At 38.5% G+C, this 24,452-nt stretch overlaps 1 protein-coding gene across 1 annotated transcript in view; it reads right to left on the bottom strand.

Annotated features, from left to right (window-relative positions):
• The window catches only part of COL25A1 (collagen type XXV alpha 1 chain), a gene marked incomplete at its 3' end in the record, with an annotated part of 329,066 nt that overhangs the window by 19,103 nt on the left and 285,511 nt on the right, over nt 1-24,452 (bottom strand). The window contains exons 21-33 of the mRNA XM_081999113.1: nt 16,520-16,582; nt 15,610-15,678; nt 14,676-14,720; nt 12,620-12,664; nt 11,993-12,070; nt 8,885-8,908; nt 7,406-7,450; nt 5,895-5,939; nt 5,502-5,582; nt 4,692-4,754; nt 2,973-3,023; nt 2,588-2,614; nt 399-479 (exon numbers count right to left, since the gene is read on the bottom strand). Coding sequence (XP_081855239.1) covers nt 399-479; nt 2,588-2,614; nt 2,973-3,023; nt 4,692-4,754; nt 5,502-5,582; nt 5,895-5,939; nt 7,406-7,450; nt 8,885-8,908; nt 11,993-12,070; nt 12,620-12,664; nt 14,676-14,720; nt 15,610-15,678; nt 16,520-16,582 — 717 coding nt within the window. The remainder of the gene's footprint in view (nt 1-398; nt 480-2,587; nt 2,615-2,972; nt 3,024-4,691; nt 4,755-5,501; nt 5,583-5,894; nt 5,940-7,405; nt 7,451-8,884; nt 8,909-11,992; nt 12,071-12,619; nt 12,665-14,675; nt 14,721-15,609; nt 15,679-16,519; nt 16,583-24,452) is intronic.

Here is a 24,452-nt window from a genome sequence, read left to right as displayed (position 1 = left end):
TTCCTCAGTTAGACTTCTCCATTTTAACTGCAGAAGTGCAAACAGAGGAAGAATAACTGAAGAGACAGGGGGGAAGAGGGAAGACTCTTTTTTTAACATAAACACCGTACAACACTTAAATAACAATATGACTAATGCAATGGGGGTGATGGCATCCTTGTGACACTGAACACTCTCAACTGACACATAACAAAAAAAAACCCTGATGACACTGGGTGTTACAGGACATTACTTTGGACGATAGCACAGATTTGAGGTAAAACAAAACAAGACTGATGCTCTGCTCTAACATGGTATATTCTATGTATGCTGTTGAGTAAACCAGAGTTGTTCATCAGGAGCAGAAAGAGAAGTTTGTGATTTGCACTGAGATTGAATAGTTGGCTTTTTTTACTTACTGGAAGACCAAGGGGCCCTCTGTCACCCTTTTGACCTGGTTCACCCTTCAATCCTTTAAGACCATTTAACCCTGGTTCACCCTAAATGTAAAAGTATAAATGCCATATTTTGGTGCTATAATGGGTGTTTAAGCTGGGATAGAAGAAGCCAGTCTCAAAAATGGCTGCAAACTCCAGTTTGAAACAATGACACAGATTCAACCTTCTCAGCTTACTGGCAATTTACATACTGGTATAGTACTGGGCAAAAGCACTTGGGAGGTGTCTGCTGGAGATTTAAAATCTGTGTGGAAAAAACTACAGGAAACTTATGAGTAACAGATTCTTTTGAATCGTTTCCTAATAATTATCACTATAGTTAGATGGTTTGAATTAAGCATGAGTTTCAGGGGTTTTTGGAATTTCCTCAAAACCCATAAACCACCCTATGCAGATAATTCAAAGTGAGACAAAACTTTCAGAAAAATAAGCCCCAAAACTGAAGGTTTCTGCAGTGGGATCTCCTGAAAAGCGCATTTTGTAAGGAAGCAATATGTTTTCTTAGAGCAAACTGGAATTTGCAGCAAAATCTTACATAAAGATATTTTAAACCTTTAAGCATACATAATTAAACAGTGACAAATTAAAAGAAGCAGTATAGGTTATACAATGCCAAGCTATTTGGGAGGTCCATAGTTTCTGTGTTCATACAGAGAAGTTTAAACAACATAAGAAATTACACTTGTCTTGTGATTGTTAAATTATGCATAGGCTATTACATTAAGCATCACTAAGAGGATAATTAATGGTGGGCTTGGAGTTGCCAATAAATCATTCTTGCATCATAAGAAGTACCTCAGCTCGAGGGCTGCCCAGTCAAAAAGAGTACTAACCACGCCTGCCTCTCTTGGGAAACAGAAATACACGGGTATTTCATTCAGGCTGCTCCCCACGGCCTTGTTCCTGGGTTTCCCTTTGATGTATTATGTTACAGTATATCATATTCATATTTCTTGTAAAAAATCTGAATAGAATCTAGTCTGCTGCTTTAAGTAACTCCAGACATCCTCTGCCTGCTTTGCACCCTGCCTAAGTAGCCTTTTCTTCATGCTTCTATTTGACTCAATGTGATTTTCAGAGTGGTAGCACTGAAAACACTGAAGTTTTGGAAACAAACCTGAGAAATCTCAACAAAAGACTGAGTCTCAGGCCAAAAGACTGAGGTAAGGCAGGGCTGGTGTTAAGATGGAACAGACGACTTCAAAAAATGATTTATGACTCAGGCTTCTTGCGCCAAAGTAACACCAACAGTCTCGTAAGGAGTCAAACTTCTGATTTTCTGTCTCACACCTTAAAAACATAAAAGCAAACGCAAAAACTAAACCAAAAAATGCCTCTCTTATTTTTTGAGAAAGGTGCATGTGATTAGGGAGCCATAATGATTAAAATGATCATGCCTGACAACACCACTATCCCTATCCTAGTTATGCTATGCTATACTGTCACACTGAATTTTAGTTTACTGCTGATTACTGAATTAAAGCACAAATTAAAATATTCCAGCTCTGCCAAAATCCCCTTCCTTCCTCCTGAGTTCTTTTCATGGGCTTAGAGTCCCTACAGTGTATCTTCATGTACTATGCTGTGGAAAATGTTCAAATAGTATTGCAGACCTGCCTGATCAGGGATTCCAGGTTGGAAAACATGAAAATACACACATGAACTTGTGCTGTGGAACTTGCATAATATGTGAAGGAACCGGTCAGCAAAGTACATGGCACCTAAGAAGGTGAAAGGCCATTCATACCGGAAGAAGTAGGAGATGCAAGAGGGCATAAATGAAGAAGAGTTTATTTGATTCCACTTCTTAAGTGTATACCACACTTCTATGTTCAAATGTAATTCCACTTGCAAGTGCAATGGTAACTTGCCCATAAACAGGAAACTAAATAATTTGGTGTCACATCACAAATCTTAATACAAAAATTGGATTCGGCCAATGCTCAGAAGAAATACCAATCAGAAACAATCAAGGAAAACTCAAAAAGATTTTAAGCTGTTAGCATTAAAATCTGCTTTAAGGTTTAAGAATATCAGATACATTTATTAAATGAGACATAAGACAAAACATAGCTGCATGCATTAAAGAACAAAGCATGACACTTCACAGACATCAAGAACATGACTATTCAAGACAGCCACTAATTTACCTTTGGGCCAGGCAGTCCATGAGGTCCCTGGAAATAAAGATACCATTTTTCATTACAAATATATGCCACAAATTTTTAAGAGTTTGTTACTTTATAGGGGTGCAAGTTGCACCTGTACTTTTGCCCTCACAAATGAAATGCAGCTGCCAAATACAACTGTAAACACCTGATTCAGAGAATGAACCAGACCACTAGTGTTTAATGCTAACATAAGCAGGTGCAATTTGTTTCTCTACTTCCTATGAATTTTAAGACCTTCAGCAAAGGTCCTAAAATAACCTCTTTAAAATCTCTCTTTAATGGTCACATACTCTCATAGCACTTCTATTCAGCAGGCATTAAAATGACAAGAGGGCTTAAGCATTTTCTAGCCGCCCAAGCTTACCATAGGGCCTGGAGGACCATGTGGTCCTGGTGGTCCAGGTGGTCCTATCATCTACAGATAAAAAACAATGGCATTAAATCATGCAGAGTAAAGAACTCCCTCACAAATACCGAAAGTCAGACTGACTCTTCTGTTGGCAAGCACTTACGAAGATAGCAATGCAACAGTGTACATTGACAGCGTATCTAGAAAGGGTTTTAGGAATGGGAATTATTTTGATTTGAAAGACAGGGTACCTGAAGCGTAGATTTGCCTGTGCCATACGGCAGCATGCCTGCCTCCTGATTCTTACTCCTAGGGTCCAAGATACACTTTAAGATATTATGGGGGAAAAAAAAACCCTCACTAAAACAAACAGTACCGAGCAGAGATGTTTGAACTTCTAATATTTTATGGTATGTGCTCCTTAGTTTTCAGAAAGAGAAGACGATGTGTGATTTTATTCCTCCCCAATATTGATGAATGGGAAAGATACTAAATTCAAGCTAGGGTTTGGCATATTTTCAAAATTGCCCTTTGTCTCTCCTTTTATTTCATTTAGCCCACTTGTACCAAGAATTCCCTAAAGTCATTAAAATAGGTAATCACGTTGCGCAGCATTTAGTGCATGCACATTATGTGCTGGTTTTCTGTGTTCCTAACAAATCCATGGAAGAGAATGTCAAATGATATTTACAGTTTAATATCACCTCTCTTCCTGGGTTTAATCCCAAAGGGCCGTTATCGTAACCTGCAAGGTGGCAGCAGGAATGCTAAATCAGGTCTCCAGACTCACGCTCAACCCCTCTGCTACACTAGCCATTGGTGATGGCAATAGTGGCAACAAAACGAGCTTGAAAGATGAGACAGAGATTCCACCACCTGTGAAATCTCCTGCAAACTGAAAGCCTTGTTAGTGAAAACAAGCAGAACAGGAAGAATAAGTTATTGAATTAATTTGTAACCAATTTATTTTCATTTCAGAGAAAGACACTCGGAGATCTGGGGTGCCTAGCGAGTCCTGCGACGGCAGAGGGTAAACTCTTTGACTCCCCAGAGCTACGGCTCCAAATACCTAGGGCACGTCACCACTGACAAGGTAGTGGTAGTTAACTTCTGCTCTGAGGTTTCCTGAAGTTATTGTGTGGTAAGGGTTTTTTTGTTTGTTTGTTTGTGTGTTGTTGTTGTTTTGGGTTTTTTTAAATGCCTTTACAATGCCTTGAAAAATCAGGAGAATGTCTGGTCACATAAAACTAGTCTCTATCCTGGGTCACATGTCACTACTCCTGACATTGCTGAAGTCAGTGTAGTCTGGTTCTCACTGGACTTCCTGAGATCCCCAGAATACAAGGTGTTGAGGGAGACATTTTTTTTTAATCAGTTTTATCTCTCTATTTTATCTTGCAAAGCATTTATCTTGTGATTCATTACAGCACCAGAAGGCTTTCATTGAAGTGAGCAGGACTGTTGTTCATAGTGAGAAAACAGAACAGGATTATATCTTCATAATTTCTTAGAGTGTTTAGCTCTATGACCAGAAGTCCATTCATTCTGAAACAGGCAAGTAATTTTTCAAAGAAGAAAAATATTTTGAAAGTTCAAGAGTAGGAACCATCAAGGGTGTCAGGAAAGATCAGTCATGGACTTGAAGCATTGTTCAGAATCAAAAGCTGGAGAACCATTGCTGGACTACTACTGGACTACTACTACTGGACACTGCAACACCACACTGAGACTTACTGAAGGACCTTGGGCACCAGGCAAACCAACATCTCCTTTTTCGCCTTTCATACCATTGGCTCCCTACAAAATCATTACAAAACAGCATTTGTAAATGGCTTTAATCTTATTAGCAATCAATCTAGAAATGACAGTATTTCTTTGCAAATAATTATATTTTTTAAAAAGAATAGTACAGCACACATATAACATAATTGCTTTTTTTAAATTTTGATGTTACTTTATCAATAACTGTTAACAAATGTAAAGGTATGCTTTTGTATTGTCAGCTATCAACTGTGGCAAAATATAGGTGACATAGTCCTTAAGTTGGCATTCCATTCATGATATATTGTAGTATGGATACATATTTGGAATTTGTTTCTAGTTTTGCTGAGAAATTTCATTCAGAGATATATATATGTATATAGGAATAGAAAGATTGCGTCCAATAAATATTGACGCATTTCCTCTCTCTCCTCAATCTAAGTCATTTGAAATCCCTGACAAGTATTCAAAACATAGCTCCTTTCTTCTACAAGCTACACTTGCCCAGGTTGTGCTATACATTACAAGAGAGGTACAAATCTCATCAGCATCCGAACTAATCTCTCTCTTCCCAAAGCAATATTGTGTTTGACCATAAGTGGAATGAAAAATTCTGACATCTTACACCTCCTCCTAGATGAGCTGCAGAACAATTTCAGAATTTTCCTCCCCAGTGCTTTCTGCCCCATTTGCAATTTATCAGCACTGTTGAAAATTCCTGATAGTGGAAGAGAGAAAAAAGGCAAGTGTTTTAGCTAAAATTAATTCATTTTTCATACTCACTGGCAGGCCAGGCAGTCCAATTCCTCCCTTCTCTCCAGGCATTCCAGGATCACCCACATCTCCTTTTGAGCCTTTAGGACCCTAAAATATGTACTTAGTCAGCAAATCATGTGTAAAAAAAACCAGACACACGAACAGAATTCTAGCTTTGATCCTAATAAGCATAAGTCATTCTATGGATTGACCTTTGTTATTGATATGTAGAAATGCAGCCATTATTAGACCGCAGAGTATGCAGCAACACAATAATGATCTTTATTAATTACTGTCACTATGTTATTATTTAGATTGTGAAATCTAAGCTACAGCTTGGGATCACAGAACTAATATATAATATAAAATAACCTATGGTTGCTCACATGATCCGCACTACATGTTTTACGCATAATGTACCTGCTCCCCGTCAGCTCCTGGACTTCCTGGAGATCCTGGTTCACCCTGTAAAAGAGAAGGATTGGATTATCTGAATTGTCCCAGACATTAGAGGAAAGAGGCAGTGCTAAATGAACTAAACTGATTAGTAATGTCTGAGATTAGTAAATTGCCATAATTAACAACAACAAAACCAGAAAACATTCCATCAAAATGAACAGCATATATACTACACCTTTATGCAACATGTTGACTAAATAGCCCTGCTGATTAGGCCAGTACACAAACTTTGTCTTGTAGAAAGAAAAAAAGAAAACCCAGAAGCCTGGTGAAAGACCCCAATCCAATGGAAACTTTGTCAGTTACTGTAATAAATATGGAATCATGGCTCTCGATATATGTGGAGTAGACAGAGACTTCATGTTTCTTTCCCTAACTAATATAAATCACCCAGTGAAGGAGTTCACATTCACATTGCCCTATAACCGGTTCCTGAATAGCATTCTCCAAGGAAGCAGGTTACACTGATGGGCAGAGACTATGATATCGGAAAAAAACTCCTGTAAGGTTGAATTCTGCTTTACATCATTAATTTTGAATGGGAATGCTCACCCATATGAAGGAACACAACCTCTTCCATTCTCCAATTCCTCTGTGTTTTACAACATACTCCAGGCTGCAGAAATGCTGGGTAGATCCGAATGCAGAAAGCCATTTCTGCACACTTAACAGTGTATTGTTATCAATTTTCATGTAGAAGAATGAACCTGGTTTCTCACCATTTACCAAAACGATTAACATGTATAATGTGATGTATTGCCATATGATACCTTGGATGAAGCCTAAAACTGAAATGTCTAGTATTGTTATTGAAGAAATATGTTTTTTTTTTTTAAGTATAGGCAAATTTATTATTTAAATTTTATAGAACAGTGCAGCATATGGTATTGTCTCTGTGTGGGGCTGCTCACTAACAGTTTTGGTACTGTGCATAGCACCAGCCAGGCAGGATTAGCAGGCTTGGGTTTACAGTAGGCTCCTGCCCACGTGTGCACATTTTAATTTGTACTGAGATTAGAAAATACTGTGCTTATTTGGGTGGGCATCACTGTAATATAAAGCTGCATTCACATGCACTCATAGTGTGGCCAGTGGAACCTTGCACAGAGTTTTGTCTGCCCCATTCCCACCCAGCCAGAAGCGATGCTCAGGAGCCACTGTCTAGTTGTGCAGCTACTTTGCAGAAGTCCTAGGCAATAGCCTCAGCGCAGATCCATGGGGGAGATGCTTCTGCCCTGTTTCAGTACTAATTAATTTTGCTGGTTGTCAGTTGAGCATCTGTGTGTGGCAACTAAACAAAGCACCTCTTCCGGAAAGCTAGGACGCAAAGTTTGAAACATGCCATATTCAGTAAAATTACAGCTAAATACGCTATACGGGAGAGCTCCATATACCTGAGTGCACACATCCATTAAAAAACCCCGAAAATACCTCCACCTTTAAGACACGATGGGTAAAATAAGGACAATCACCTTTGGCCCTTGCAGCCCTTGGGGTCCTGGTGGTCCTGGTGGCCCCTAAACAGAAACATACAAACCTCTCAGCTTTGAAATAAATCCCTGCAGGACTTGCCATGTAAACACAGGCTGAGTGTTAATACAGCTACTGTAACAAAACGGGCTGGATTTTTACGACAAGGGGAACCAACATCAGTTATGGACAAGTTGTTAATCTATGACAGCTCTCGACAATCAGAAGGGTACCACAAAAAACAAGGTTAAAATAACAGTACAGCTCATGTTTTATAATAAAGTCCTGCTGCTCCCAATGATGAAATAGCAAAGCTCCTCTTAATGGCAGGGAGACCAAAACTCACCTCAGCCACATTTGCCAGCCCTCACATCCTGACCCAAAACAACCCAATGTCAGGAGAAACCTCCAACTGATTGCAAAGAGGATTCTGCTAAAAGATGTTAAGCGCACTTGGGGATAGCCAGTGCTTTGTGAAATTGCTATGGAGTAAGTTGTAGTTATTTCTTTCATTTCTAACTCAGGCTGTGGACAGAGTGTCATAGATCAAATATTGATCTGGATGGTGCAGAGTGGGAATGCTTTTAAATAAATTTTGTTTTTAAATCCCTTCCATTAATATAAAGAGAGCATTTATACAGATGGGAAAATAGGACTAACAGCAATCTCACAGAGAAGAACTTGCAACAAAAAGAAGAATAAAATAATTTGTTTATACCAAGTCTGCAGTTTTAAGGGAAGGCTGAACCTGCAATACTACAAGCATCTCCTAGCTGGTATCAGTATTCTCAGAAATTGTGTCTGGCCTGTTGTGGCTAAACCTCTCACAGAAATTGGCTGGAGTAAGAGCACTGGAGTGTTCAGTCCTCTGCACATTTTGGGGACAGGTGCTAGAAAATTTATCTTTATTTCTGAGTGATGGGACATGAGAATTCCTCATACTTGGGCTTTCTACTTAGCTTTACTTACTTATAGTTAATTGAGACAGGCCTTTTTTCAGAAAATATTTAATTTGCATCTGGTCTGAAAACTCCCAAATAAAGTTTCTTCACAAGCCAATTTGAAAGAACTTAATTTCTGCTCTGAAAATAAGGTTGAAAATAGAAAATTGGTACTCAAATCCTGCTTCATGTTTTTGTTTAACTCCCACATAGACACACACAGATGACACCAAGAATTCCAAAGCAGCTATCTGCCTAGGTGTGTACCTACAGAAATACTGAGTTCTGTATTTGCCTGGTCTCCTACTTCAGCAAAACGAAGTTTTGCAATTAATTCAGCAGGAGCATAGCTGGTTCCATTGCTGAATGGCTTTCAACAATGGGTTCTCTGTTATGGGAACACACTGGGCAAATAAATACATACATGTGATGATGAACCAGGTCAGTGAAGGCATGTCCTGAACTAGCAGAATTATGAACATGCTACAATACAAAGGAGAAGTTCTACAACACACAGGAAGTCATGCAATAGGAATTTACCGTGACAGTCAGGGTGGCAATCCTCTGTTGGCAAAATGTATTAATAAGAGACACCATTACCAGAATTGAACAAGGATATAAATTATTCTGCTTGCTACAATTATCATCACCACAAAACCTATGCTGCATCTGGGAAACACCATGCCTCCAAAAAACAAGAGTACAAACCATATTAACCATTACTCCCAGTGTTGTACTAGTTAGTTGGCTTCTGTGGCAATGAGGATTCTACATAGGTGAAGACTGCAGGTTCTTGTAAAATTTAAGAGATCAAATAAATGATGATTAAATAGCAAAATCATAATAAAAGTCTTCCAAATGTTTTTTTTTTAAACATTTTAAGAAAACATGATGAGTTGGTGTATTAAGTTGAATAAAGGACTTGCCCTATGTTTTGCAATCTCTGCACATTTTGCAGCAATGTTTAATTAATAAATACAATTCCTAAAGTGGTGATATAACATTGATTTTCATATAGAAATGAAGATGTACAAAAAAGATAAGTTCTAAATCCAAAACTGCTTGTCCACCAGCCCAGTTATATAGACTACAATTCTACTTTAAATGTTTGGAAAGACAAAAGACGTTTTCATTATAGAAGGACACAAAATATCTTGACCTGCCACTATATTTTTGCCAAAGAAGAACCTAAAAGAAAGTAAAAAAGTGTTTAGAAGTCATTTAAATGCTTGTATATATTTTTAAACAAAGGGAAACACCCAAATGCTGCTGCTTGCACATGCTTTCCTATTGCCTGTGAAGAACGGACTGGCTTACAGAGAACAAGAAATATTAAGCTTTTCTAATTGTTTTCCTATGTGCAAACAAAGGTTTTAAGCTATTTTAAGCTTTAAAAGAATCTCCACTTGCCAGTGCAACAATACATACTGTTGTCAAGAATCTGGAACCTGCTCAATACAAAGTATTTGGAAAAAAAAAGTTCTCTAACACACGGCTTTAATATATCGATGTCCTTTGTATCGTACATATTAATGGAAGTACATAAAGAACTTTAAAAATACTGAAAAATTCAGTTCATCTAGATATGAAAACCTAAAATAACCGCTGCAAATTAATGGTTTCAGGTTCACACTAATGGGTTCCTTTTCAGCAGCATATTCAGATTTTAATATCTGGTCCTGTAGTTCCTGCAAAGGTTATACTTTTGCAGCTGCTGTCCGTTTCCTTAGAAAATTCTGCAGAATAGGTCTGAAGAGCAATTTCAATTGAGACATGAATTTTGTATCTGGTCCTCCAAGTGAAAGCCACATACACTCAGCAGGGGTCTTGCTTGAACTATGATGATAATTTTAAGATTGCAATTCTCAGTGCTGATGGACTAAGACATCTTATTGTCCACTGACACATGAGATTGAGTAGGAGGCACAAGGCAAAGTAACTAAATTGTTCTGAAGCTTCTAGGCTGCTTGATGATTTATTATTAAATTCTAAAAAAGCAGATAGGCAGCCCAGATCTTTCAAACTATTGTCAACTTCTTAAAACAGTAGGTTAACTTCTGTGCAAGTTCACAGCTCAGTGCTGAGAACTGAAAGCTCTCATTTGCTTCTATGGGAGAGCTGCAAATCTCAGAGCCTCTAAGAATTTGGCACTAGGAGACTTAGGAATGGGTGCTTGCCATCTGAAAGGACTGAGCTGGATTTGGCAAGGATATTGTCAATTGATCCTGTATAATCTTACTTACACCATCCTTGCACAGCCATTCCCACTAATATCAATTATTTGTTGCCCTGGATCAGAAGGTGATGACATTTGAAATGATTTACAATGGGATAAGGGCCTCCTAATCTGTTTCAACCACTGCAATAGGCTTTAGTCCTTTTTAAAGACTTCTTTCTGTGCTGCAGCTTTTCTGAGGAAGCTTGAAAGTAACATTGATGCCAGAGTTAAGATACGAAGACAGAATGCAGGAAATACAGGGGCTAAAGGCCCTGGTAAATCTTTGGTAATATGCAACATTCATTTCGGGCTACTTTAGGCATCTAGCTCAGAGAGTCATTTAAAAGACTGGAAGTTGTGCATTTGAACTCCCTTAAGAGTAAACCAAATGAGACAGATATAATGCAGAGCCTCACAACATGCCTATGTAGACTTCATAGACACCACTCACAATGGAAGAGTGGACTTAGCCTTAAGGACATACAGGCTTTTAGATTTTAGTAAAGGCAGTGAGATATTTTTATTTTTCAAAAGAGTCTTGAAAACCAAATGACTGGCCAGACATCTATCTACTCCCACTGAGTAAATGCAAGAAAAAGCAGTTCAGCGGCTTCAGTGAGAAAATGATCAGATGCACAATGAGCCAAATTCAGTCTTCAGTTGCACAATGAGCCAAATTCAGTCTTCAGTTGCACATAAGCACACCATTCACTTTGGTGGAGCTATAATGCACAGAACTTGCATCTGAGTATATTGCAATGTAAATCACCTTGACTGCAATGACATATGTCACCTTGGTACTTTGCTTTTATGCAAACACTCATTCATTCTTTTTGTAACCCCACTTTAATCCTCCACACTTTTCTGCACAGCAGTCAAAATAAGTTTTCTGGAAATGAATAAGTGGGCAGAGTTGTGCTTGGTCTATTTAACATACTCAAGTTGCTGATTGAATCCACAGCTTGCTAATGGAACCATGTCACATGGTTTCCAAATCTCAAATATTCTGCTCTTTGCATTTTATAGGAAGAGGCGGAGGAAAAGGAGGAAAAAAAAGAAATGTCAATATTCTACTACATGAACTGAAAAGCAGACACTTCTGTTGAACCTATGTATGTGGTATATTACATGAATTCAGCACTAAGCACCAGAGCCAGCAATGAATCAGCTTCATCTTCATTAGATGATGTCAATACTCTCCAGGGGAAATGAAACTAATTCACTCAGCTAATTGTATCAAGGAAACAGTTTGTCTAACACCAAACAGAAAACCTTGTTTCCAAATATAGAAGGAGGTTCCTGATTAATAAGCTCAGCAAATCTTTGCACACAATTTTTGTCAAGGTCTACACAAAAGAGAAATACAATGCCGTCAAACTGCCTTTTCCCAGACCAGACTAAGCCACTCCAGCCTGGTTATGTTTGCATACCTGCAGAGCTTCATGGATATTGCCATTATAATCAATTATCTCTGTTGCACCTTGATCACCCTTCTGTCCAGGTGGTCCCTGTAATATATTTTCCATAAAAATTTGAGACACCTGCCAAAGACTATTCTAGACACTTAACTACTGACACATGCTTTGACTTGATTGTGCAGTGTTGGAACCTTGTTGTACTTACAGTATGCTACAACAAACCACAAAAGTTAGCATTAAACTAAAGACTGTTTTTAAAGGAAAACAATTTTTTTAAAAAGATAAATATAAACAAGAAAGTCAGTACATGGTGACTTGTGCTGCAGTGGGAAAGCAAGTATATGAAACCTTTGAGGTCAAGTAATTAAGCAGTTCCTATACTCTATTTCTGTTTTGGCCGTGAACAATGTCAGAACATCTGGCATGTAACATCCTGCCCATGAACTGTGAACAGGAGACTGCTTCAACTAGTAGCAAGGGCTGTTATTCATATTAAAGGCCAGTTAGCAGCACACGTTCCACCAGAGTCAAGTGCTGAATTTCAGCAGTTTAACTGGAGTTGCTGCTAAAATTTCAATTCATAGTGTGGACTGAACCTAAGAGTACAAAACCAAAAGTTGAAATGAGAAGTAGACTTACCCGTGGGCCTGCAGATCCTGTGTCACCTCTGTCACCTGTATCACCCTATGTAAAAATGATATTTGAAAACAGATATGCCATTTGACAATCATGTAATTCTTCCCTTTTAAATACCTTTACCTTAAATAAACTGGTTTAAAAGGCCTCTCATCATTAACAGAATTAATTAAAGGAAAAATTCCTTCAAAATCTGTGTAGTGGCAGGGTTGACAATGATGCACTTAGTTCTGCATGAGTTGTTACAGAGTGCTGTATTGGTTTGGAATAAGAAATCCCAAAGAACCAATAAAAGACAGATTACTAATTAAGTAACTTATATAACTTCTCTATTCTTAATGCTGCTATTATCAAAAGCTTTAAGAGAAAGCTAGAATGAACCTCTCAGTCTGAAAACATTCAACAACTCCTTCGAAGGTGTGTTTCAAAGTGTATAAAATTTTCTTTCTGCAATCATGACTCCACTAAATTTCTGAACTGCCCTGCTCTGGCTCATTACCTCCCCTACAAACGCAACATTACTGTCAGCATTAAAGTTCCTTCACTCCCTTGCTGCAATAGGCTTAAGATCTTTACCATCTTGCACACAGCTTTTTCTTCCTGGCTATTAGTGATAAGTTTCAAGTGATAGAGAGAATTGCAAACATGGATGCATTCATAACCCAACATCCAGTGTCTACAACTCATTTCATTTCACAGTCACTTTCATAGCAAGATCTTATATTTTTATATTACTTGAAATTTATTTGGGTAAGAAGGGTAATTTTTGCTCCTCTTGAAATCTATACAACTTTGGTACAAGTCAGGCAAGAATGATTAATTCATCAGTGCTAATAGAAAACACAGAAAACAGAAAACTTTCATGAGGTTAATGAAGGAATATGGAGAGCAGGCTCGTGGCAGGACATAATCAAAGTTGTGCCGTCTGTCCTTCCTTTCAGTGTTGTCTTGGCAGCAGCTAGTGAACATGTCATTGGAATTGTTAAAAAATGAAGTTCCCAAGCACTAGATTGACTTCTGTGGGCCAGATTTTCAAGACAGGCATGTGGGTAAAATGAAAATTGGATAACCTTTTTTGATAAAAAGGGAATTAAAGGGGATATCTCTATATTTTTGGTGCATTTGGGAGATGCTCAGGTACTATAGGCAAATGAGAGGCTGATTTACTCTGCTACTCTCACTCTGATGCTTTAATCCCCTCATCAGCTCTCTCACTTTCAAATGTTTCTTTCTGGTGAGAAAGAATGAGGTTAAGTGGCACTTATTTAATCATATCCTTAAGCACCGTGAATGGTCTGCTCTTCAAAGACCTTATAAGTACTGCAAACAGTATCCTACCAGCCTACATTGTCCTCTCATCATTATTCTGACAGTAGATTCAGTAATTGCCTAAACAAATCTATTTTCATTTTGCTTTTACTCCATAATATAACATGGAGCCCAGTGAGCACAATATTTGCACTGCAGATAAAGTAATAGGAAAATCGTATATTTTATCTCCTCTACATATATGTGAATCAACTATATCTATACAGAGATGGATGGATAGATAGATATAATCAAAGTAGTTTTTTTAAAGTAAGTAAACCAGTCATGTAGCCTACAAGTCTTGCCTTTGTAGGACTTCTGGACATCATATTTGAGCTCACAGTACATGGAATACTGCTGATTCCTAACTCACTGAAGTGTGGATCCACAAAATTATTGCAAAACCTGATTAAATCTCCACAGATATAGCCAGGTGTTTGTTCCTGGCATGTGGGAGGACTAAATGACATTAATTACACAGAGAGAAACCAAGTTGCATGGGGAAAACCAGAGCAGAGTGGAATAGGTGTTATAACAGAAAAACAAATAGAATCACAGTGTTTAAAACACACTGGATTTGATTCTAATAGCTAAAGCTGGAAGTCAGAAGGTTTCACATATAAAGAACACTGCAGACTGTTACAGGTTCTTTTAAAGAAAAAAGTGAAGTTTCTGTGAAACGTTATAAATAATTTATCCTAAAAATCATTGTGTCAATTACTCTACTATAGACAGTTTCTTTACTACTAACCTTTGACCCTTTTGGGCCTCTAGATCCAGGTTCACCTGTTTTCCCCTGTTTGAGGAAGATAGGAGAAAAGTGATAGAGAAATCGGAGTATAGAGAAAAAGAAATCGTAATGACTAACTACAGTATGGAACAGCAGAAATATTTCATTTTGTATGAACAAGATAGTGAATCTGTAAAGGCACTGAATTTAATAGCACCCAGGGTAATATATTCTTTACCACCAGCATGAAAGGGCCACAGATTCCAGCCTTCCAAAGGAGAAGTAGTATTGGCTTTAGTAAAGAGTAGACATCATTAATATTGGTTTGCAGGAATGACCTATGTCATTCCATAGCTCCTGAAAAATGATAGCTAAGAGATAGAGAAGATAGTTAAATATCCTAAAATAAGGAGATTAAAATAAAGTGTTACCACAACTTCTTTTCCCAATGGTTCAGGTGAATACAAATTAATTGGCCAAGGAGCCTTATTGTTTTCAAGATGTACTAGGAAAGGAAAACTCGACCGTATTGACACAGTGGAAAAGATTAAGACAATACTAAAATGTAGTTAGAATGATCTCTTTCTTACAGAGTTAGAAAACAGCATGCAAAATGGATTTTCTCTGCATTCAATAGCGACACTGGTCAAAGAGTTCAAACTTCGATGCTGAAAGTTAGGGACCTGGAGGTCAGGACTTAGCTGGAACGAATTAGGCTAACTCCATGACAGTGTATGTAGGTAGTGTCTTTACTTTGTAGACCAAATAAGAGTCCATTCAGACTGATGTTCCACAGCTGTGAACACAAAACTGCCATTGTCTTCTGGACTGGAGTATTTGACAGCATTTCCATTTAAAAGCTCACATACCAAGTTTTTGTTCTATTTTTCGGCAGGAAAAGTATGTTCATAGGTGTAAAACTAACAAAACATTTACAATGTAAAATCAGACTGACCTTTGGTCCAGGAACTCCAGGTTCACCTCGTTCACCCTTCCCAACAGGGCCTGCCTCTCCTCTGTCACCCTATTGCAACAGATACACATACATCACAAAATACTGGGCAGTCTTCAGCACATCACCAACTCAGCATGACCAAAGAAACCAAACCATCAGAAGAAAAAATTTTCAAGTTCAGCTAGGACTTTTAACGGGCTGAGGAACTCTCCTCTGAGTAAATACAGTCTTCTTGAAGGTGAAAGAAGAGGGCTTCAAAATAGAAATGGCATTCATAAGGTATTTTTTTCCCTGTTCTGGAAGGACCAGAATAAAGATTCCTAAGCTGTGAGACTGTTTGTAGGATTCATAATATCTATCTTTGCCATACAGTGGCTAAAAAGAACCCCATAGGAAGAAAGAAAAATATACATGTTCTGGTGGATCTGTATTTCCAGAGTCTGGTATGTAGTATCAAAGTTCTAATACCTGCAAACACGTTCAATCTTTTTTCTATAAAAAACATTTATGAAAATATAGTTTCTATAGTCATGCATATTCTGCCTCTTGAACAAATAACTTTTAGGATGCTAACACGAACAAAGGCAATGGATGAACTTAAGTTATGAACAGATACAACATCTGCCTTCATATTGTTTGAGGGCATCAGTAACAAAGACACATGTATCATAGCACTGGCCCATGAACTGTAACTTTCCACATTTCCAAGCACTGTATATAGTGTATTTTAACCTGAACTTAGAAATTCCTGGCCATTTCAAAAAAACAGATTCTGACTAAGCAGTTATGTTTCTGGAAAAAAGACTCTTACTTGATTAGTACAGTCTCAGTCTCTGGTACGTGCTGAGAAAGTTGAATTTGACATTGGCTCTAATGGCTTCACACCTGAGTGTTGGCCAATTACCCTTACCTTTGTTCCTGGCAGACCTGGCAACCCAGGTTCTCCTTGTGGACCAATGAAACCTGGTTCACCCTTTAAAAATACAATATGAGAGGAATGTTAGATTATGTATTTAGCAGTAGGTAATTACAGTAACACAAGTTTCTTTTGGGTAGTATTTTCCCTGTATTGCTTACAGCTCTCCAGCTATGATGCAACAGTTATATAGTCACACTTTTCATCATGAATAACTTCCAACAGCATAAATTCTTGTAGCAAGCCATCACACAGCCTATGAAATGCAAATGAAGCAGAAGGTGTCAAACACAGTTTTTAGGAGGTTAAGGACTGTTAATATGCAACCTGGACTATAACATAATATGCCAAACTAATATGAAAGCAAGTCTGAAGGCAGGAGGGGAGTTCTGAGTGGTGCCTAAATTTAAAAAGGGACAGTTCATTTCAGTCATATGTTATGAGGTAGTTTTCTATTACAGCATGTGAATGAGTGAGCAGACAGGGTGAGGGTATGACAAAGCAGTGACAATGAGAGAGGCCAGACGGTACTGTTGCAGGACGTTTTCAAGGGAGGTACTTAGCTGCATCATCCCTGAAAAGGAGATCAAAAGCAATCTCCTTTCAAGTCAAGCACCACGGCACTCTCCCTCCTCATTCTGACACTAAAATACTTCAGTTCTCTGCACCTGGACAACTTCTCTGGCTGTGAGCAGCTGGGAAAGAGCCACAGCTCTCCTCATTCCCTCTCTCTTCTGCCCACTTCTTGCCCATTCATTTGTACAAACAGAACAGACAAATAGCAGGAATCAAGCTGAGTTGCAGCAGAAGCAGCATTAAACAGAGCAGTAAGGACATATTTTATTACCTATCTCCATGCCTGAAGGGGGATAATGGAAGATTAATAAGCCATATGTTTTCCTTCACAAACTCTCCTGAGCCAGGTTTCCTGCTATTTAATATTGCATTTTTTCACATAAATTTGAATCAAGAAGATGTACTCACAAGCTATTGTAAATTTTAAAATCAGTAGTGTAACCAAATTAATAATTTATTTATCAGCCTTTTAACAATATCCCAGAATTTAAGGACTAAAAATTACCCATCAAATGCCTCTTTAAGTAACTAAGAGAGAGATGTGTCATAATCCTGTATTGATATAATTACTGACAACATATAGGGACAGTGACTATAAGCAGTTGGATAATAGTTCTCTTCACATCTTCGCCTCCATAGAAATACAAGTATGCTGCATGGGGCAAGCAAACTAGAAAGGATTCTTGCACATTCATCTGCACTCCCATCAACAATCCATCATTAACAGTTCAAAGCAAAGAAGATCTCTAGCAAGCCTATAACCAGAGAAATCTTTCCTGAGGCTATGTTGAGGGCCATAGAAATCTTTCAGTGACCTCAGTTTAGATTATCAAAAAATACAACTAAATAATGAGTTTTCTCTGATGAAGTTCCAGCTGGCCATGGCTCAAAATATGATAACAAAGGAATAAACTAAGACAAACATGTCATAGAGAAGCATGTTTTTTTTTGCTGTTATACGAAAATAACTCTACAGTTTATATAAGTCTTTGTATCAGTGCACACCAGCACGAGTAACATAAAGTTGTCATTGCAGACTGAAGCACTTTATTGTCAGTAAATGAAGAACAATGCAGCTTAAATAATTTATTTTAGAATGCGAAGGTACTCGATAACCCCGAATTATTTTAATATTGACTTTCCAGGTCTAATTTCTTGGCCAGCTAATTATGACTTCAAGGCAGAAGAAACATGCAGTGACCACATGATTAAATATTTTCAGCGATAAGGCTTCTAAATATAATTCAGAGGTCGATGGACAGCTTTTGAGTCCAATTCTCACACTTTGCTCAGGACTATACCAGTTGCATACTGCAAGAAAACTTCTGTCCAAAGTCCAAAAAGAGGTCCCACATTCCCACAAAATCTCTAAAGAGACAAGAAAAAGGTGCTTTGCAATAGCTAGTGGAATTGATAATGGAAGAAACTGGTGGCTTAATTAGCATAAGTAGATGTGCTGGTTTTGGCTGGGATAGAGTTAATTTTTTTCATAGTAGCTAGTATGGGGCTATGGATTTGTGCTGAAAGCAGTGTTGATAACACAGGGATGTTTTCGTTATTGCTGAGCAGTGCTTGCACAGAGTTAAGGCTTCTGCTTCTCACCCCATCACAGAGGAGGCTGGGGGTGCACAAGAGACTGGGAAGGGGACACAGCTGGGACAGCTGACCCCAACTGACCAAAGGGATATACCATACGATATGACGCCATGCTCAGCATACAAAACTGGGGGAAGAAGAAGGAAGGGGAGGGCATTCAGAGTTATGACGTTTGTCTTCCCAAGGAACCATTATGTGTGATGGAACTCTGCTTTCCTGGAGATGGCTGAACACCTGCCTGCTGATGGGAAGAGTGAACAAATTCCTTATTTTGCTTTGCTTGTGTGTGTGGCTTTTGCTTTACCTATTAAATGGTCTTTACCTCAACCCATGAGTTTTCTCACTTTTACTCTTTTGATTCTCTGCCCCATCCCACCAGGGGGGAGTGGGTGAGCAGCTGTGTGGGGCTTAATTGCCGTCTGGGGTTAAACCACTACAGTAGAATACAGACCTTATATGACACAGAGCTTTACAACATTATCAAATGTGGAGTGGAAGAAGTGGTGTATCAGCAGAGACTAGGAACTAACTGGCTGAGTAACAGCTCTGCTGAGAAAGACGTGGTGGTTATGGTGGATGCCAAGTTGAACATGATCCAACAGTGTATTCTTATCAGACGTGAAACAAACTGCAGTAGTTAAGACCTGGCTATGTTAAGAAAAACATGCAACTTTCCCTCTATCGGGTGCTAGTGGGGCTGAGTAGATTAAAAGACAGATCTGTTTTGGCATCTGAACTAAGCTTCTAAGTAAAAAGACAACATGTTTGGATGATTTGAAACTAAGCCGTGTCCTCTCTAATATTTCAGATCTCTTGAGTGTAACCGCAGCATAAGGCTAAACGCTCATACTTCTGCACCATTCAAAGTTGGTAACAGCTGTATCAGGTTTGTCTCTGGCGTTTGTGTCTCGGTTACTCAGAAGAGGAGCATTTACATGAGAAGCAGTGCCCATTCCGTGTACCTACTATGTCCTGCAACATTCTGAAAACATCGCTGACTTCCTGCTTTATGTTGTCCTTTGTGCCAATCAGATAGCAAAAAAAGGAAATGAGAAATGTATCAAAATTAGCACTGCCAATGGTGTGTGAAATCTAAAGAGAACAGCTTCCTCTCAGTAAGTCGTGCTGATGTCCCTGTTAGGCAAAGGCAAGGGAGAGACCATTCTGTCCGTCACACAAACACGATGCCAGAACCATAGAGGAATGTAGTTAGGAAATTAAGAACTAAGGGGTTTAGTTTTTATTTAAGTATACAACATCTATGATTTAGCTGGCACCTAGCTGCAGGAAAGCAGAGTAAAGGCTTGCTTGAGACTGCACTTTGATTTGACAACACTATAGCTCTGAGATTCACCGAAGCATCTCCTCATCTTAAGTCTCTTGCTTAAATGAGCTCAGAATTTGTTCCAAACTACCATGAAATGCTGAGTGGAATGCAAGCAACCAGAGTAACCAAGATTTATACTACTTTTCTAAACATCTCCCTGCAACTTCTTACAATAAAAACAAAGTTTTATCTAGTGAGAATCTACCACAAGCTTCTTTGCCTGCTAAAGCAGAGGCAGGGAACACAAAATCTGGAAAGAGAAGTTAAACAGGTAGGTTTTGAAAGAAATGTAAGGAGCTCCCCCATTTGAAATACAGTTTGGCAGCTGTATAGAAAGCCATCATCAAGCAATGAGTCTTCATGCATTTTAGTTTAACCCTTTGGCACAGTTATGAAACCATTGTTTAGAAACCACCACACTGCACAGGAAGTCAACAAGATGAATTCCAGCATTCAAACTTCATCTGCTGTTAGGGCTTGGAGCAATTTGTATCAATCATACAACACAGGCATATTGGCATTAAAAAAACAAATCAACAAGGTTGTGAATTGCTGCCGTTTTACAGGAGTGATTTTTTTATCTTTTTAAGAATAATTTTTAATGGCTTGATATGTTAATATTTTAAGAGACTAAGAGACTATCTCTATGCGTGCTCATTTTCACCTTCAAATGTTTGTGAACTGTAGAAATACTAGTGGGTCAGACAGCGAATGGTATACTACTTTTAACAATCCTTGTTAATGTTCATTTTCACCTCTCAACGTAAAATGTCTGAAACAGAAAAGGGCCTTATAATGGCATGCTGTATACCTAGCATAATGTGAGCTCCATCAGAATTTAATAGAAAAAAGCCACCTTGTAATTTACTTCAGAGGATAGTCAAATTTTTATGAGAATTATTATCTAGACATATTCATAACTGGTTTTCATGATGATCAAAGCTTTTATGGGCTGAGGCAGAGGCTAGCTTTGATATCAGAGGTTAACCCTAAGACATTCTGTTCACTGTTGCTATCTTAATTTAATTTTTATAGAACCTGCAATTGGCTAAAACTTGGACTTTCACTTAAAAAACATGCAACAATTGAAATCCCATTTGCAATGCTAATTGCTGTTTTAAACACCACTAATTTGGCAAACATTTATTAACAACGTAGTTCCAATGCTATACTCAGAATTAGCCTTCATTGCATAGTTGAGACATACAGCAACACAATTATTTGAAATTTTGTTCTCACAGACAGGCCCAGTTCAATTCCAGTGCCTGCCAATACACAGCTCTATGCTGATACAAGCGGTCAATAGAGAACAGCAGTTGTTGGATACACTGTTTTCCCACAGAAGGCTCTTCCTACTGTAATTATTCTTCTAATGAATAGAACACACATTTTCCCATCCAGATCAATGTTTGCCTGAGAAGAAAACCTGTGCTGCAGAAAAGCGCCCAAACCATCAGCTTTTCTATAACAAAGAAATAAATTTCCTTCCATTTCTGAAATTACCGAAGCTATCCTACTTTGGTAAATAAAAATAGTTGAAGTGACTGATAAAATATTTTACTGTTGCTAAACCCCTAAAAGACATGAGCCAGTTACTCCCTTTACGTATATAAACTGTGCAAGAGCTCTTAAAATTTTTTTTAAAGTCTCATGGCCACCTTACTATTTTCCTTCTACATCAGATTACTGAATTGTTTTCTCTATGCTATAGAAATGAGACTAAACCTACCTTTAGGCCATGAATTTGCAAGGAGCAGTGTCGTTTTAACCCTTATCCATATCAACCGCTATGCACTAGAACTAGCCAGAGAAGTTTAAATGTCAAACTCTCACCTTTAGTACACAGTTCATTGGTCCTGAAATATTCTATTCAGTGCCTGCACCCGTGCTGGGACCATGGCAGTTCTGTGCCTCCAGGGCTGACTGGCAGGTCTACCATGGAGCCAGGACACGAGCACCTTTCCCCGGCCTTCACTGGCAAGCCCAGACGTGCCAAGGCCAGGACTCCTGTGTGCGCATCTCTGGCTTAACAAACCATGCCAAAGCATCCAGAATTTCTCTGGAGGATTCTGCTAATGTGGGCTCACCCCACGGTTTCTATACATGGAAAACTCAGCTGTGTGGGCTGGAGGAGAACCCTGACATGCTTCAACACACAACTTGGGGACAGGCTTAAAGCTTCCAAACTCCTATCCGTCTGAATTCCTGCGTCTGGCATGGGGCAGCCTGCAAAATCCTCAAGAGTCACAGACCTTGGGAGAGCTCAAAGTGTCCTTTCTGACAGGCACTGACATGGAACGGTCCTCATTTTAGTACATCAAGAGACCACGGTATGCTTGTCTTAGATGTACCCTGACTCACTCACAGGCCTATTTAAAACAAAACCAGTATGATGTACTTCCCTTGCCTAACACTACTGAAAGAATCATGCAAAGGTGGAGATATATAGAACAAGAGCTAACAAAAAAACCCTCCAAACGCAGATGCAAGGTGATTTGGAGAATAGCTATGAAGTTATAATAAATTGGATTTGGTTCACTGGTGCCTGTGCTGATTTTCTGGAAATTGCCATCTGCTGCCCTCAGATTTTGTTTCAGAGGTTGCTATCTAACCAAAATACTGCAACTTTTCCACTCTCTAAAGGAGTGAGGGCCAAATTCTCAGGAGTCTAGAACACAGCAATCCAGGGCAGTTGATGAAGCCATGCCTGCTCGTGCCCTGCCTACGTCGGTGGCACTCAGTTCCAGAGAAGTGATTTCTCAGAAACTCAGCTGGCCTTGGACTACAGAAGTCAGAGGGAATGGCACATTATAGTTTCTCACTGTGAAGGGCATTAAGGGGACTTTATATATAGCCTGATGTCCATGGGAATTTTGCTCTCGGGAGGACTACAGTATTCAGCTCATGAGAAGGAAATGAGCAAGGTAAAAGGAAATCTGATAAAAAACCCTAACCCCATTTTATAAGGTCTTTTCATACCCGTTCAGAATTGGCTCCAGAAATGGCCAGTTAAAACAGGTTGTCTGGCTCACTCATCGCATTTGAAACAATATCTGTACTCCCTAATCAGTCTCGAAACTTAGAAAAACAATTCTGGTTTAGAATTTCCAAATACATGTTTAGCTTTTATGATTCATTTAGAGTTAGAGAAGTAAAACCTTACAACCTGGCTAAAACGCTGAAGCTTCACAATGAGCCCTACTTTGTACAACATTTATTGCCTTTTAGTGAGCCTAGTTTTCTCATTGCTTTTAAGTTCTGCCTGCTTAGAAGGTACGTTGCTTTGAAAAGGTGCTAACAGAACCAGTAATAATTCTGATTAATTCTGCATGCATTAGCCATATCAAGGACTTCTTACTTAAAGACTAATTATAATTCAAGTCAGCATCGTACTTACTTTTGAGGATTAGAATAAAAACACTTGTTGTAATGAGTGCCTTGTTTTTAATACTTTGCAATGACTGAACTGCTAAATTATGAAAAGTCTGGCCCCAACTTGTTTCATTTAGAAAACACTTAGATGATGAATCTAAGGAATTTTTGTTGCAACTCTGAAAGACAAAGAACTTTATTGCATGCGCTCATTTCTGACCATCTAAAATTGTGTATTTGAAGCACAGAAATAGTTTCAGATTACTGATGTTAAGTCTTCTTTATGGATGACAAAATACTTGATTTCTGAATACAGCAAAACATTGGACTCTCAGATTATTCAGCTGTTTCAAAATTTTGGATTTGGATTGATTTTTTTACCAAAGAAAAATTAAACTATGCTATAAAACAGATGCTGTGAAATAGATCCTTATAAGCTCAGTCTCCCAACTAGTAATAGCTTTAGAGGAAACAACATCCTGTGTTTCAGTTACTTATGTTTTAGCCTCTTCCATGAAAAAAAATGAGTTTTCATGATTTAGAGGATATAGTTTCTGACAGATTAATAAGAACTGCATATATCTCGAAGAACACCCCAGTAAACACACCTGACACGTGCATACCGTCCCATGTTAATGATGGTTTCATTTTCTGGCCTTGATTCTCAAAATTAGTTCTGGGAAATTACATGTCTGCCCTATACAAGTGATTACTGCCATAACATATGGAAACCAGACAGCTAGGAATGAAAGAACAAAGCTAGATATGTAACTACATCCATAGAGATATATGCTTGTGTATAGACTTCCACTCTGGGAACTGAATACTGTACATTAATTGCACAGTTGTGTAATTTTTTAAATTTTCTATCTTACCTACCCATGCATAGAGCTACTTCTGAAAACTAGCCCTCTAAATGCGGGTACTAAGTCCTATTTTTTTATGATCAGTTCCTATTTTCACCCAGAACATGCATCCTTATAGCCCACTTTTCAGTATTTGACCTATACTACACTGCACATTTTCCTCTACTCAGGCAGGTGACCCACTCTTAAA

The sequence above is a fragment of the Phaethon aethereus genome (assembly GCF_964289735.1).
Source record: "Phaethon aethereus genome assembly, chromosome: 4".
NCBI classification, from domain to species: Eukaryota; Metazoa; Chordata; class Aves; order Phaethontiformes; family Phaethontidae; genus Phaethon; species Phaethon aethereus.
The sequence above is the reverse complement of the archived record's forward strand: the minus strand, read 5'-3'. Positions and strand labels throughout refer to the sequence as shown.